The 15,443-nt window shown below is 40.1% G+C and overlaps 1 protein-coding gene across 7 annotated transcripts in view; it reads right to left on the reverse strand.

Moving 5' to 3' along the window:
- NAXD (NAD(P)HX dehydratase) overlaps nt 1-15,443 on the reverse strand; it is a 49,650-nt gene that overhangs the window by 7,343 nt on the left and 26,864 nt on the right. For 6 of the 7 annotated variants that reach the window (XM_027743437.2, XM_027743435.2, XM_027743436.2 and 3 more), the window contains 3 exons: nt 4,656-4,706; nt 4,470-4,574; nt 3,992-4,112 (listed from right to left, as the gene is read on the reverse strand). In XM_027743437.2, coding sequence (XP_027599238.1) covers nt 3,992-4,112; nt 4,470-4,574; nt 4,656-4,706 — 277 coding nt within the window. Of the gene's footprint in view, nt 1-1,146; nt 1,267-3,991; nt 4,113-4,469; nt 4,575-4,655; nt 4,707-15,443 lie in introns of all 7 variants that reach the window. The other variant, XR_003544976.2, reaches the window with a different exon arrangement.

The following is a 15,443-nucleotide window of genomic DNA, read 5'->3' on the forward strand; positions in this document are numbered from 1 at the left end:
AGATTTCAATTTTCTATGCAAAATAATGTAGCTATCAAGGATCATTTTGCTCCATCAAATGCAAGATTCTGATTTAAACCATTTATGAGATTTTGAGTAAAATCCCAATATACATCTCTGACCTGACATATACTTACACTAGTAGAAATTTATCTTTTTCCTTTTGCAAGTTACTTCACAAAAGCACATAGCTGGAGATTGTGGAGTCCCAGAAACATGTCCCAGAGTGCATATAGACAGGGAAACCAAGTTTAATGACTTTGGCTGGAAAAATAACTCAACTGATGTGGAAAATGTAAGTTGGCTTTTATATAAAGGGTGCTTATACTTTTATATTCCCTAATCACATTTTTAAAACTTAGGTAAGTCCTTGAATGCGAGATACCAGGCAATTTAAGTTAAAAGAAAATGACCCAAATTTTATATTAGTTTTCTTGGACAGGCACAGGAGCCAGGGGATAATCATGATGACAGGTGAGCAGTGCCAGGGAGACGGTAGGCTGGGCTGCATGGGCAGTAGAGTGCACAGTGGCACAATGGACAGGAACCATGACCTCCCCGTTTTGCTCACTCTGCAGAAGCAGGACTGGAGATAAAGGTGCTGCCTCTCAGTTAAAAATTCAGGCAAGATTTGCTCAGCGGCTGTGAGTGAGTCCCAGAGTGACAAGCACTGAATAGCTTCCTTTACAGCTGTATAGGGAGATGAATGTCAGAAATTAGAAGTTACTGCTTGAGGAGTTAGGGCAAGAGTTGAATTTTTACCCCACAGTCAGTAATCAGTATAACCTCTTGCATGCTTCTTTGCTTCTCTTGACCATAGTCACAGCTGGGCAACTGGAGAGAAACTGTATTTGGCTATTGACTTCAGGTAAAAATAGTCACAGGCAGTAGCAGGATGGTTACCCATAAAACCTGCCTCTTGGAAGGAAAGAGGGCTAAACAAAAGTGCTGGGGAAAATACAGAGGAACTCATTATAATGTTTAAAAATCAAAATCCAAATCCTCTACTTCAAGGACCTAACCAAATTTTAAACATGTTAGGAACTAAGACTGGTATAACCACACTTTATTATTGACCAGTTCTCCAAAGAATAATAAAATAATAACCTTAGAGAGCTGTGCCATAGTGAATAAAAGCTGACTTACCTTTTACCCACAGGCTGAGTACTCATTCCTACCCTGGTCAGTGATGGCACTGATATCACCTACCAAGAGCATGGTGAAGCTCATCTTTGTAGAGCAGGGAATCAACAACTGTAGACCAAGCTATAATGTGAAATTGCAAAAGGAAAGAGAAAAAGAGTATATAAAACTTAATTTAAAATCTTTGTTGATTATGTTTACAGGGCAGTTGGCAGCTCATGACTGAAATGAAGACAAATTATAGAAAAACCTCCTTTATAGTGGAGGACTACTACTACTTTCACAGAGGCCATGTATGTGATTCGGTACTGACTTTGAGGTTGTAAGGAACCACCTGTACCAGCTAATCTGATCTGCAAAAACAAACCTCAAAGGTGTCCAGACACTTCACAGTATGGCAATCTGCCAAAGTCCCTGGCATGTTACTGTAGTAGCTAATTTCTATGTCTACTAATAAAATCTGCCTTATTTTGAATTTATTAAGCCTCAGCTCCCAAACAGAATTTATTGAGCCTCTCTGCTTAGATTTCGAAGCTATTTGCTGATAGTAATCCTTCACCAACACCTGTACTTCCAGCTTATACCAAATCACCTGGTAACCCTTTTTGTCTTCAGCTAACAGAAGTAAGTTGTCTACTGAATTTCCTACAGACTCATGAACAAAAGTACTGTGAAAATAACCACCACAATCACTCCATCCTACAAGGTATTCACCAAGCCAATCTTCCCTACTGCAAAATCTGGCACCCTCAAAAAGCCTTCCTTCCACAATAGCCAAGCACAAAACACTAAAGCTACATAGTAAAGTTTGCAATTTCTCAAATTCTGTTTTTCCTGGAGAGCATTGAGACTTACTTTTTCCCCCTTACTCCCTTTTTTTTTAACCCAGAAAGCATGCATGTAATGTATTCCTAAAGGAGAAAGTTTAAAAGTGATATATGAAAACTAAAGTGTCAGTATGCTAAGCACAGGAGCTCAAGCAGAAAATGCCTGAAAATAGACAGGCCTTAAGCACTACAAAGGGATGATGACATGATAAATAAAGAGGAGTACACAGATCTTTTCATAATGTTTGTGCTCAGAGGACATTGGCCTGATCCAATGATCTGGATTTCCCTCACACAGGAATCAAGATGCATGTTGTCTTAGCTGAAAAAAATGACATCAAATCATAAGAAGAGACAGATGAAAAAAGTTAAGACCAAAAAACCTGGGAGAGAGTTGAAGGTCAGTGACAACATATTCCATGTTGTGGCACAGAGCACACAGTAGAATCTCCTTTCTTAATGTAATTTTGCATTTGAGAAGCTTTAAAAAAAATGACTGGCAGACCAGACCCAAAGAACATTCTTGTTAAAAGGAAGCTGAAGTCTATAATTCCTGAAGAATTCTCAGGAACCTTCTTGCAAGTCATACAAACTCTAAAAACAGTTTTTGTAGCAGACATTCTAACTTGCATTAAACCTGACAATTGCTTTCTTAAAGCTCAGCAATGCTGCCTGTAATGTCTATAATTCAGGAGACAAAGTGATGGAAACAAGGTAAGAACAAGAAAGTAGCCTATAGCTGGACATCAATCAACAGCTATAAAGGCACAGAACCGGTTTTATTTCAAATCAAAAGCCACTTCACTAATAGAAAAAAATATCAGAACACAACAGAGACAAAAATCAAGGTGGGGTAAAAAAATAAAGCCAATGAAAAACCCCCAAACCACACAAGACATACATCAAACTTGTGCCAGTTGTTTCCTGTTTCTTTGAATCCTGCATGACAAGAGACATTAGAGACAGTGACCTTTCTCTCCAGAAATGGGGAGGGGGGGGCAGGTGGAGTACACTTATTTCAAGAATAACAGCTCAAAAGGGGAGCAGACATATACTAGGCAATGTGTTCAATCTAAAGCGCTCACCGGTTTTCTCAACATTCATAAGAAAGCAACATCCCTGTATAAAAAGAACATTGTTGACATAAAAGCAGAAAAAGAAGACAACTACAGCACTCTAAAGCTCTCTAGCTGGCATAAACTGGAGTCAAGACATTTATCCTCTGGCAGTGTTCATCCTCCCTTAAGCCTGGCCAGACTGTCCAAGGCTACAAATCAAGGTTGCCATGGGTGCAAATATGACAGCAGACTTCCTGTGGGGCAACTTGGAAGGACCTAAGTCCTTTACCACGTGGGTGTAACTACATTGCTTCCAGGTACCAGTTGTTTCACAGTCTGCTACAGTATCTGCACTAATGGGGTACGTGGAAGGTGGCTCTGCACAAACCAGTTGTCATATTACATCTGTTTTTCTGTTACAAAATACTCCCATGGCTCCCAATAATGAAAAATTGACTGTATATACAAAACAGTTCTGAAGCAGCATAAACATTTATCAGAGATTAGCATTTAAGTAATTAGAAGCAGAGCTGCTGCTTGTTATGTATTTGAAATAAGACCATGCAGTCAAAATGTGATGAAGGCACTCGTGAATTAATTTTATACTGATAACAGTAAATGATCAGCATAAAAAGCATCAGACAGGCAGCTAATTTTATTAAGTATACTTTAACCATATTAGGAAGTGACAAATTTCTCAATACCTGTGTAATGTAAAACATAAGTTACAACCATTTAAATGAGGAATAAAATCAGCAACTTTTTTCAGTAAATGAGTTAAGTTGCACTCTTAAAATATCAATTTACACAAATCATCTAAAGGTGATCTGCAAAGGCAGCCATCCCTCCATTTCAATCTTCAGAGGAATACAACCAGTTGCTATATAGTCCAACCACTGGACTGCGACTGAAAGCGAACAAAATGAAACAATCACATTACTCAAAGCAAAAGGTTTCACTTACCTTTCTCTCCATCTGAAATAAGATCTCTTTCTCCCTTTTGAACAACTGTCAGGTTCCCCATGGCTTGGCTGAGTCTTAATACACATCCATGATGATCACTACTGTCTACGGGGTCTCTAAGCTACAACACAAGAATTCCATACACAGTACATATTTTGCTACTAGAACAATACATTCTAACACACTCTACTTCAGCATATGCATGGGGGGAAAAAGAAAGGCAGCATCATCAGTCTTTCCAGGTATTTTTTCTTATACCCATTGCAATGCTAAAAGTTGCATGAGAACGGGTCTTCTTTAAAAAAAGAGCTCTGTTTAAGAATATGCATTGTTGTGGCAATTATCCCATGGCATAAAACCCCAGAGAGTGCTTCCCCCACATATAAGAAACAGCACATAATATTTAAGCCAGCAGTAAGTTATTTATTTTTAAGGACTAAAAGATTAAACTTAAATATCAAAAAGGAAAACAGCTCACCATGGCTTCATACAGCCTACTGAACTCCATATAGTTTGGAGTAAGAATAGCTCGCTGGTAGCCTTGAATAAGAGAAGGCTGCTGGGAAATGAGCCACAATCCATCCTGCAAAGCACAGTAAGAAGAACATTTACTGAACAGATTCTTAAATGTCACACCACTGACTGAAATCAGGAAAATACTTACTGCATCAATAATGATAGGAATTCCTTTCACTTTCGATTTCTCTATAATACCCTGCAAAAAAATGCAGATAACTTTAAGATGCTTGCTAATTTAAATCTCATAAGATCCAAACCAAATTCATACAATAAATCTGACCATATAAGTTGTTCTTACAAACTGACAGAAAAAAATCTGTTATATTCTGCAAACTAATGTAAGACATTTTCGTATCAGCTAGTAATTTTACAGTCACAGTGTTCTCTCCCTGGTTCAAGTATAAGCGTCCACAGAGTTGATTTGTATTGGGTTTGAGGGGCAAGGTTTTGGGGGCCACAGGGGTGGCTTCTCTTGAGAAGTTGCCAGAAGATTCCCTCATGTCTGACAGAGCCAATGCCAGCTGGCTCCAAGACAGACCTGCCGCTGGCCAAGGCAGAGCCTGTCAGTGACAGGGGATAACATATTTAATACGAGGAAAAAGTTACTGTGCTGAAGCAATTGCAGCCACAGAAGAGAGAGTGAGAGTATGTGAGAGCTACAGCCCTCTAGATCCCCAGGTCAGTGAAGAAGGAGTGGAAGGAGGTGCTCCAGGCTCTGAAGCAGAGCCTGCAGCCTGTGGTGTAGACTGTGGTGAGGCAGCTGTGCCCCTGCAGCTCATGGAAGTCCATGGTGGAGCAGAGATCCACCTGCAGCCCATGGAGGACCCCACACCTGGGCAGGTGGGTGCCCAAAGGAAGCTGTCACCTCATGGGAAGCCCACACTGGAGTAGGCTCCTGGCAGGACCTGTGGCCCCATGCAGAGAGTAGCCCACACTGGAGTAGTGTGTTCCTGAAGGACTGCACTCCATGGGAAGGACCCATGCTGGAGCAGTTTGTGAAGAACTGCAGTTCATGGAAGTCTGCTGGATAAGTTCATGGAGGACTGTCTCCCGTGGGAGGGACCACATGCTGGAGCAGGGGAAGAGTGTGGAATCCTCCCCCTGAGCAGGAAGGAGCAGCAGAGACAACACGTGATGAACTGACCGCAGTCTCCATTCCCCACCCTCCTGTACCACTGAGAGGGGGGAGGAAGAGAATTTTTGAGTTAAGCTAAGTTTGGGGAAAAGGGAGGGGTGGAGGTAAGGTGTTTTTACCATTTGGTTTTATTTCTTGTTATCCTACTCTGACTTAATTTGTAATAAAATTCAATTAACTTCCCCAAGCTGAGTCTGGTTTGCCCTTGATGGTGATCTCTTCTGTCCTTATCTCGACCCACCAGCCTTCTGTTATATATTCTTCTGCCTGTCCAGCTGAGGAGGGGAGTGATACAGAAGCTTTGGTGGGCACCTGGCATTCAGACAGGGTTAACTCACCACAATATGCAAACAAGCAAGCAATCTCACTCACCCTCCCTGCTGTAGGAGGCATGTAATGCCAATGTAAGTCACACATAGTAAACAAACACCTCCAATTAAAAAAAAAAAAAAAAAGAAAAATCCCAGTGAGTACTGCCATGACAGAAATCTACCAGTAACTGTAATAGTAACTTCAGTTGCTTTTGGGATGACAGCTCCATTGCAGTATTTGAGTTAATGTACAAACAAATATCCAAGAAAAGCAGGGCGTATTATGCCATTTCACACCTGGTCCTGGAGGTTTTATGCTTTGAAAGCAAAACCAAGGTGGCCAAGACAACCGTTTGTAAAAGTGTTTTCTTCAGCAAGCAGTATCTCCTAGTAGACTGTCTGCCCTTCTATCTTCTAATCCAGCAGCAGCAACAACTGATCCACAAGCTTTTTAATGAGCAATGGCCAACAGTCAAGTTTTTTCAGTGTTGGCCATTACCAACTCATCTTTGAAGCTGGAGGGTTTATCTTTTTCCTGTATAAGATAATAGAGGATGGTCTCCATCCAGAAGTTTAATTATTTTTGAATATTATTAAGCTCTTCAGATTAGCTATCATATGGCACTGAGCTTCACAGGTTAGCAAGACACGATGTAAGGAATAAGGAAGCAGTCTTTAATTAATGTTCAGGGTATTAAACATTAATTAAATGTCTGTTCTTGTATTGTGGTAAAAATAAACACTGCCTACCTTGCTTCCTGTAAATAATTAATTATTAAATATGACATATACATATCCTCACAAACTTATTACTACCTCATTCTGATTTTTCCAATACCAGTAGAAATACGTCCCCCCTGAAATAAGGTTGTGGATCCAACAACCAGGTTTATGTTTTGCTGTTTGTATTTTCCTTGTATAAATGAATGCTATACATCCAACAGCCCAATTATTTTTGAACCATACTAAGCTCTTCTGATTAGATATCATATGGCACTGAGACCCAGAGCTCAACAAGATTATCCTCCCACAGTTTTTGAAGATACAAATACCATTTACTGCAACCTTGTTTTCTAACTGGTTATAATCAGAATATTTTTGTACATTAGCAGCTTTACCGAACTCCTTCAGTACACTTAAAATGATTACTGCTCCACTGCCCACTAATACAAATCACCAGTTTATTTTAGTATGTCAGTGTTAGTAAGCCAGTCTTCCACAATGCTTCATCTTCTAAAACTAAAAAAGATTTCCCCAACCGATTTTGTAAGGAAGTATGAAGGAATATACCCAATCTTAGAAGTCCTTATCCTTCCAAACTACTCTCTTAAAAGCATTATGAGCAATCTATGGAATTAATTTTGCCAAAGTTCTGTTCCCAAAGCAGTTACGGTTTGGGAGTTGCTGTTATTTTTTGACCCCTTTTCACGTTTCCTCATAACTGTCATCTTGACTACTGCTTAGAATTTCTCTCTCCCTGTCTTTCTTTCTCTCTCACATACAACAGACTAAATAAAGAATCCTGAAGATCCATTGTCTACCAAAAGAGTGTATGTATAAGATGTAAAAAAAAGTGGTAGTTAGAAAGCATGACAATATATGTACAGGTAAATAGCATCTGGAAGGCAGATCACTGGTACACTCCAAAGAAATAACACATTTTTTCCTAATAATGTTTTGAGTTCCTACCTCTCTAGCACATCCTCCACAATCCTGAAAGATTTGACCTCTACTCTGAAATTTCACCTTGCTAAGTAAAATCTACTGGGCAAGCAACTTTTATTTTGTAGCAAGTCTCTGAGGTATCAGTTTCTAATCTAACATACTGAATGAACTTTGCTTTTTCTTTCTCTCCTTTATCTATCAGGAGACACAGAGTCCTTTGTCTTATTTAGAAAGCTCATTTTTGATCAAAAAATCCCCAAACAATAAAAAAACCTACCAAAACCAAAACCCTACCTCAATCATTTTCCTTTCCTCTTCATTCCTTAAACCTAGACAGAAACTGCTTGGAGACAGACGAGGAACCTCCTAGAGGAAGTTCTATGGATGGAAGGGGTAGTTTGGAAACCATAATAAAACAGTAACAAAGATAAGGGAACCCCCATAAGACGGTCACACGTTTGAAGGACACAAAATTCATGGGACAATCTCTGTTTCCTATTGATTGTGGACATGACCCATCTCAACTGCTGCTATTTAAAAAGGTCAAATGGCTCACCACTGGAGAGCAGCTCATCCCATGGAGCTTAGACTGAGTGGGATGAATGGCCAACACACATACATGTCTCTCCTCACCTATCACAGAAGGTACAGAAACACTTTATTTTTTTATTTTTAGACACCAAGAATTAAGAGAGATGAGGCCTACTTTTAAACATTCTATTACTGCAGATACTGTATTAAAAAAAATGCTTGCATTAAGAGGAGTTTTCAGCAATAATGGTAACATCTCCTATGCAGAATATTTTTGTTCCTGGAAGTAAAAATCCATTTTGAGCTGTATTTGTACTATGATATTTGGCATGGAGTGTTCTGGTTAATGCTTGTGTTAACAGCACAGTTAATACAGCTCAGACTAACTCTACTTTTACATCACAGCCTATTTAACAGTTTTTGATAGAATTCTACATATGAGCAGAAACCACCTGTTCAGTTTTGCCCAATGTGACAATTATTTATATGGGAAAGGATTTAGAAGAGAACATTATCCATTAAAAATACTAAGAAATGTTACTAAGACAAAAGCTGAAATCCAAACACCAATGACAAGTGAACAGTAAAACATACAGATATCAATGATAAACCCAAGACCACCCCTTCCCTTCAAACAGCATTTTGAATACTAAGATTTTGAAGATTCTAGCTCCAAGATATCCCAGTGGACAACCTTTCTATGGACAGAATGTATTCTACTACAACAGTGGTGGTTCAGCTTGGTGTAGACCAAAGCAGGTTTAGTTGATTCCTAATTGCTCAAGTACATCCAAAAATGAAGGACTGGACTCAAAGGGCAACCTTGGCATTAGTCACAAAGCAGAGACAACAATGAGGAGGAGGAAAAGGATGATACATGGTTGTCATCCAATCTTATGACCTACAGCCACACTGGTTAGCTAAGATATCAAACACTGAAATGTGAATCCTTCCACTGCAATTCACAGCCAGGCCCAAAATTCAGTCTCCTACCTTTCATACAGAGTCCTAATAATGGGGGTTTGGGCAACCTCATGCTAGATATATTCTGCTTTGTATGAGTTGCCTAAATACTTGGCAGCTCTCTGAAACAGTGATTCTACATCTGCATGAGAAAAGGGAAAGAGGCATCGCTCCACTCTTACTAAAATCAGTGATGACAAACTGCATTAGAAGGCTGCACGACTCATGCTAGAACAAATCTGTAAGAGGAGCTTCCCCTCCTAATAACTGAAGGCCAAATTTGAAGCTTCTATCCTCGTTAAACCCAAGAGGAAGTTACCTGGGATTCACATATTTCATCTCACGAAGATGCTGTATGGGACAACCTCTCACACAGTTATCATTGTTACCAGCACCAAATACTCGACATTTAGGAATGCCCAAAATAGTATTTCAGTGATGGCAGTTTTTGGTGGAGGCAGTTGAGGAGAGGAAAGCCAGAAAAAGTAAAATTAACTTGAATCTACTCCCACTTTACTGTTGACATATACAATTTCCTGAAAAATTTTGTTCTTTGACTGGTTATCCAGGAGTTGTATGCAAGCAACCTACTCAGTAAGAACTCAGAAAAAGAAGTTTGTTACAGTAAAAGCCACTGGTCTATCCCCCCAAAAACATGACACACAAAAACCCCCAAAACACTGACACCTGAATGATACACAAAGGTGAAATTATTCAGGCTGGAAAGGACTGCAGGAGACAGAAGCTGGAAGGCACAAATGGACAGGCTACTGCTGAAAGAGAGCACGGTAATGCAGAAAAGCATGATATGATTTAAGCATTTGATAGCCTGCAGCTGTGCTATGAAACACAAGATTCACCTACACTGTACTAACATGGACATCCAGGACTCCTGCACAGTTCCACAATTATTATGGAAAAATGGGGCTGAGATGAGCCAATGTGAGACACCGGTTGCAAAAAACAGCTAGAGGAGGAATGGAGAAGAACATGTGAGGGAGGAATAAATTCCTGTGGGGCTCTTAAGTACAACCAAAGGATATCTTATCAGTCATAGAGGTATTCATAGAGCAGCCATCCCGAAGAACCAGGAGCAGAGAGCAGGTGGTGCACTCACAGCAAGTACCCGCAGCCTCTTGGAAAGAAACTCTGCAGTCAGTCTGGACTTCTCTACCCAAGTCCACGAGCCAGCAATAACACACATCATATTTACTCTGCCCACATGTAACAGCATACAACCTGGTTCTTCACAGCTCCATGGAAAAGACAATTCCATAGTTTTGCCCACACCTGACTTGGATATACTTTTCAGCCTTTTTAATTAGATGTGGATTAGCAGCAGAATGCCTGCAATGACTTTTAATATATTAGTAGTTTTATCACTACTTGAATTTTTCCTGATGAACTGATTCAGCTACACAAAACTTTGGCATTTGGTGTTTGAAAAGGGAAGAATCAGGAAATTAGACCCACTCATTTTAATAAAAGATTGAATTTTAATTAAAGTAACAGAAAACTGCAATAGTAGCTTATATAAAGCAACACCTATACCACAACAGTAATTAATTTTCCCATTGTCATCCTTCTACCTTGCAAAGGAAAGATCACTTTACTGATGTCAGCAATGAACACTGCATTTCCTCAGTCCCTTCAAGAGTCCTGTCTTGGCCTACCCTTGGCAAAATTCTTACTCATGTTCTCAAAAAGAAGTTTAAGCTTTAACATGCCATAATAATGGAGAGCATTAGCCATGATGACATCCAAACCCTTTAGGAAGTAGTATAACCTTGCCATCAGCCCACTGAAAGTGCGCTCCACTGCAACTTGCAAATGCCAAGTATGTAATTACACTCTCTGGTTTGGTAGAGACATGCAAATGTGCATAACCTGTCACTGGCTACGTCTCATACAACCTTAAAAAAATCAAAAAGGAGTGGCAGCCCCTTTTACAAAGAACTCTCTATTGAAAGCTAGGATCAGAAACTGCTGTTGAAATGCCACCTATAATTGCTTATATTTTCTGCATGGATGCCGCTCTCATCCAGCAATCCCGGATCCATGGTTTTGTCTGGAACAGAGAGATAAAAGACACAGACAACATTTCCTGTAAATGCTGCAGCTGGAAGCATTTCTGCACATCCTCTTCCCCCAGGTGACCGGGAGGAACAAATAAGTTCCACCCCAACACACTGCAAATCAATTCCTACAAAATTCCTAGGGCACTGAAAGCCCTAGGAAGCACTTCTGCCTTGCTTGCCTCAAGTCTGGATAAATGCAGAGTTAGCAGGGACTCAGCTGCAGTAGAGGTCAGGATGCAGCTCTGTGGCAGAGATGCTTGGAAAATGGGCTTGGCAAGCAGAAGTTTGTAATCTTGCACAGCAAGAGGTAGGCAACTATTCCAAGCTCAGGCTGTGCTCAAGGCTTCAGTGAGGGTTGGCAGGAGGGGAGAAGCTTCCCTAAATATATTCTGTTTGGAGCAAGACGTTTAAAAAACATTCAGAATGGAGTTCTACTGTTTGAGATTCTTCAAATTAGAGACATATTTTCAGTAACTGGCTTTGGGTTTTTTATTTACTTGCTGTTTTTACAAAAAAACCCATGCAGTTAACTCTTAAACTTGCTTTCATTAGTTCCTATAAACTGACCCAAGAATTCATCCTCCTAAAATTCAGTAAAGACAAACAAAACTTCTCTGTGGACAAGATATATAAAAATCACCCTTAACTAGCCTAATTGCCTGAGTTTTTCTTTATATATTTTTTATGCATAACTATCTCACTCATCTCATGGCTAGGCTTCGCGAACGAAGATTTGGGAAGGCTCTATCCACATTTGCTGCAGGCACGCTGGTGGCTTATGAGGCCAATACGTGACAGACAAATCCGATTGCAAAAGGCACAGCAGAAAGACGCCTTAGATGGTGTATTCTGCAATACACGGTTCTTTCTGCGTTGCCTTTTTTCCTCGAGGGTGATCCTGCGTGTGTTCTCAAAGGAGACAGCTGCGTTATAGATGGTGTTTCTCCAGGCCTCCCGATTTGAGGCCAGAGTAGACCAGTTATGGTGATCAATATGGCTGAGGCTGAGATGTTGTTTCAGGGAGTCCTTGTATCTTTTCTTCGGGGCTCCTCTCATGCGGCAGCCAGTGGCAAGTTCACCGTAAAGCAAGATCTTGGGAAGGCGGTGGTCCTTCATCCTGGAGACGTGCCCTGCCCAACGCAGCTGTGTTCTCATCAACATAGCCTCGATACTTGTGATAGCTGCTTGCTCTAGAACAGATGTGTTGGTCACATAGTCTGACCAGTGGATGTTAAGGATTGTACGGAGGCAGCGTCTCCTCAGATGGTAAGATTGACGGAGAGATAGACAACAGATTAGCAAAGGCATATAGTGCTTTTGGAAAACTCCATAAAAGAGTATGGCGTAATAAACACTTGAAGAAAAGCACCAAGATCAGTGTTTACAGAGCCATTGTGTTGTCTACTCTCTTATATGGATCTGAATCATGGGTCATCTACCGCCACCACCTGCGTCTCTTAGAACGCTTCCATCAACGCATAACTATCACTAGTTCATTAATCACTCCACTAAGCTCTCAAACCTCACACAAGGAATGACCACCACTCTTGAATGAAGAGGCTCATAAAAGAGATTAATATCCTTTCTCTAAAACAAATAGCTTCTTTATCTCATGGTTTATGCTCCATTCAATTTAAGTTGGTCTTTTTCTTTTAACTGTAGTACCTCATGCTAGGCCCTGTTCTCTAAAACAGATTTTCAGGTGCACAGCAAAATATTTAAGCCAGGCAGAGGGTAATAAGGAGTCTAAAGAGTACCCTGCTACCTGATCAGGCTCATTAAGTTCTTTAGGAAACGTTGAAAGCTGCTCTTACAACTAACAAAGCTGAAGACACTGTAGCTGGCAGCTAATCAGAAGTGTTCTATTCTACATTTAAAAAAAAAAAAAGATATGAAAATTATTCACTTGTAAATTCCCTCTGAATTCAAATTAGATCACTTGTCCTCAAAGGTGGAGGAAAACTGCAGCTAACGGTTTCTTAATATCAGCTTCAATCATATGCTAAATTCTTAAAGAAGTGACACAATCCAAGGAATGCCTGAACAAAAGGAACACAAGCAAACAAAGTAAAATCCTCTGAAATACTATCCTAGTTCTGCAAAACCCCAGCGCACTCCTTTTTGGCTTTGCTTCTCAAAATTATGGTCAACCAGACACCACTTAAGAAACTACATTTATACACTTTCAGCCCTAAACACATCCAAATCCACTTTAAGCATTAATCAGAATAAATAACAGCAGCCATGTTTCTCATGTTTTGATCCACTGAATGTTTGCACTCACAATGCAAACTCTACAAGGCATCCAATTTATACCTGATTATGTTAATGTTAGATTTGGCTTAAGATATTCATGGTCAGCTGTTGGCATTTTGTCTAAAAAAATAAACATAAACTTAAAATGAACTCTGTCATTTATAACTGCAGATTTCTTTGTAGAGTTTGTAGCTGAATGATGCTCAGAAAGAGTTGAAAAGGTATACCATTTAGTGTTTTTCTTACAAATGCTTAAGTAACAAAATCACGTTAAAGAACAATATGAGCCTACACACAGAAAGCAAATAAACATCCCACTTCACTATGAATGACTGTCATCAAGATCCATTACATATATTAGAAAATAAACTCTGTTTGCAAGCTACATAAACCTGTATTTAAGGTCCTGTTAGCATATATTCAAACACTGTTTTTTCTAATCAAGACATTTGTGAGGAAGCCAAAGAATACTAATAATTCTTAGAACAAGCAGCAATAGTTCTTGGCATAACCAAGAGAATCTCTCTGCTTTGATAGGTGTTCTCAAGCTTTATCTGCACCAGTAACACTACCACAGAGAAAGAACTGCATCCTATCCCAGCAAGTGCCTCATCTTAGGTGAAGACACGCACAAATTCTGACTCTCATCAGGCCTTTCGAGAGCAGTGAAGCTTGGCTAGTAAGAGATTAGTTTTTCCCTAGATACTACTTGTGGTACATGCATCAATATCAGGGGTTGGGTGAAGGCTCAGAGGAATGCATTTTGCACACACATTCTCACAGCAAGTGCACATACATGCCCTCTGGGGTTTGCCTCTGCAGTACTGTCAGAGATTGAAATGGTTAATGGCTTAAACATTGTTAAGATCACCAAAAGACTGCTCACCTAGCAAAGCTCACCCCTCCCTGAGAAGCCTACTTCGAAAGGACCTTCAGATAAGATAAGTGGGTGCCATTGTCCAACTATTGCAGGTGCAGAAGGGTGTGCATACCTGAAGCTACAAACTGGATTGCCAGATAAGGGAAGAGGCAAATCCTGTGAGATGGGATAATCCTTTTTAGCATGCCAAGGTCCTCCCTTACATGATGACTCTGCTGTGAAGACCCCTCTGGGGAGCACTGAAGATTCCTGACACGTCCTGTGGGACATCATCCACTGTAAAACTCCCTACCCCCAGGGAAGGTACAAGGTGTTCCCACCTGAGCTCAAAGTGTATAATAACCCGTGAAATCTTTGAGTTGTGGGGGGCTTCCCCTAGCCCCAATGGTCAAGACCATTGCTTTAATCTACAGACATGAAAACTGCAACTGCCAAGTTTCATTGCTGGATCCAGCGGGTGGTGACTATATATATCTTTCCATTTTTATCCTTCTTTCTCTTCCTTTTCTTATATATTTCCTTAAGTGTTATTTTTATGCTTTAATATTGCTGTATTACTATAGATGATAACAACCAAAACAACTACACCTGTTTTCCTTTGAAACAAAACTGTTCTAAAATAAACCACACACACACACATATATATATATATTTACAAACACCGATGATTTAGTGTTGTTTCACTCTAATCCACCCCAAGGGATTTACTAACAAGAACCTGGGTTACCCTCCCCTTCTGGGGTGGGTCATAACAAGTACCACAGGCAAAAGACCCAATCTACCTCACCTCCTCCTAGCTGAGTGCTGAGAATAGGAAGTGCTACCTTCAGTTCCCTAGGAACTGCTGAATTCCCACACTGAGAACCTCCAGAGGGTATAAACAGGGAAAGAAGCAAATGCATATGACACACACTGAAGAACAAAGTTTGGAAAATAATAATTCTGCTAATTTGAGTAGCTACGAGCAGTGATTCTAAAGAGTAATAAATCCTGTTCATATTTGGGCATGGTGGTGGGTACCACAGACAGTATGACTAATCTGTCAGCTGCAGCATTAGCCTGGGATGCTTCTCAGGTGTCTTGGTACAAATGGAGCGGAAAATGTTTTTCAAGG

This window comes from Pipra filicauda, unplaced genomic scaffold (assembly GCF_003945595.2).
Source record: "Pipra filicauda isolate LSUMZ 115617 unplaced genomic scaffold, ASM394559v2 scaffold115_size4368891_pilon, whole genome shotgun sequence".
Classification (NCBI taxonomy): domain Eukaryota; kingdom Metazoa; phylum Chordata; class Aves; order Passeriformes; family Pipridae; genus Pipra; species Pipra filicauda.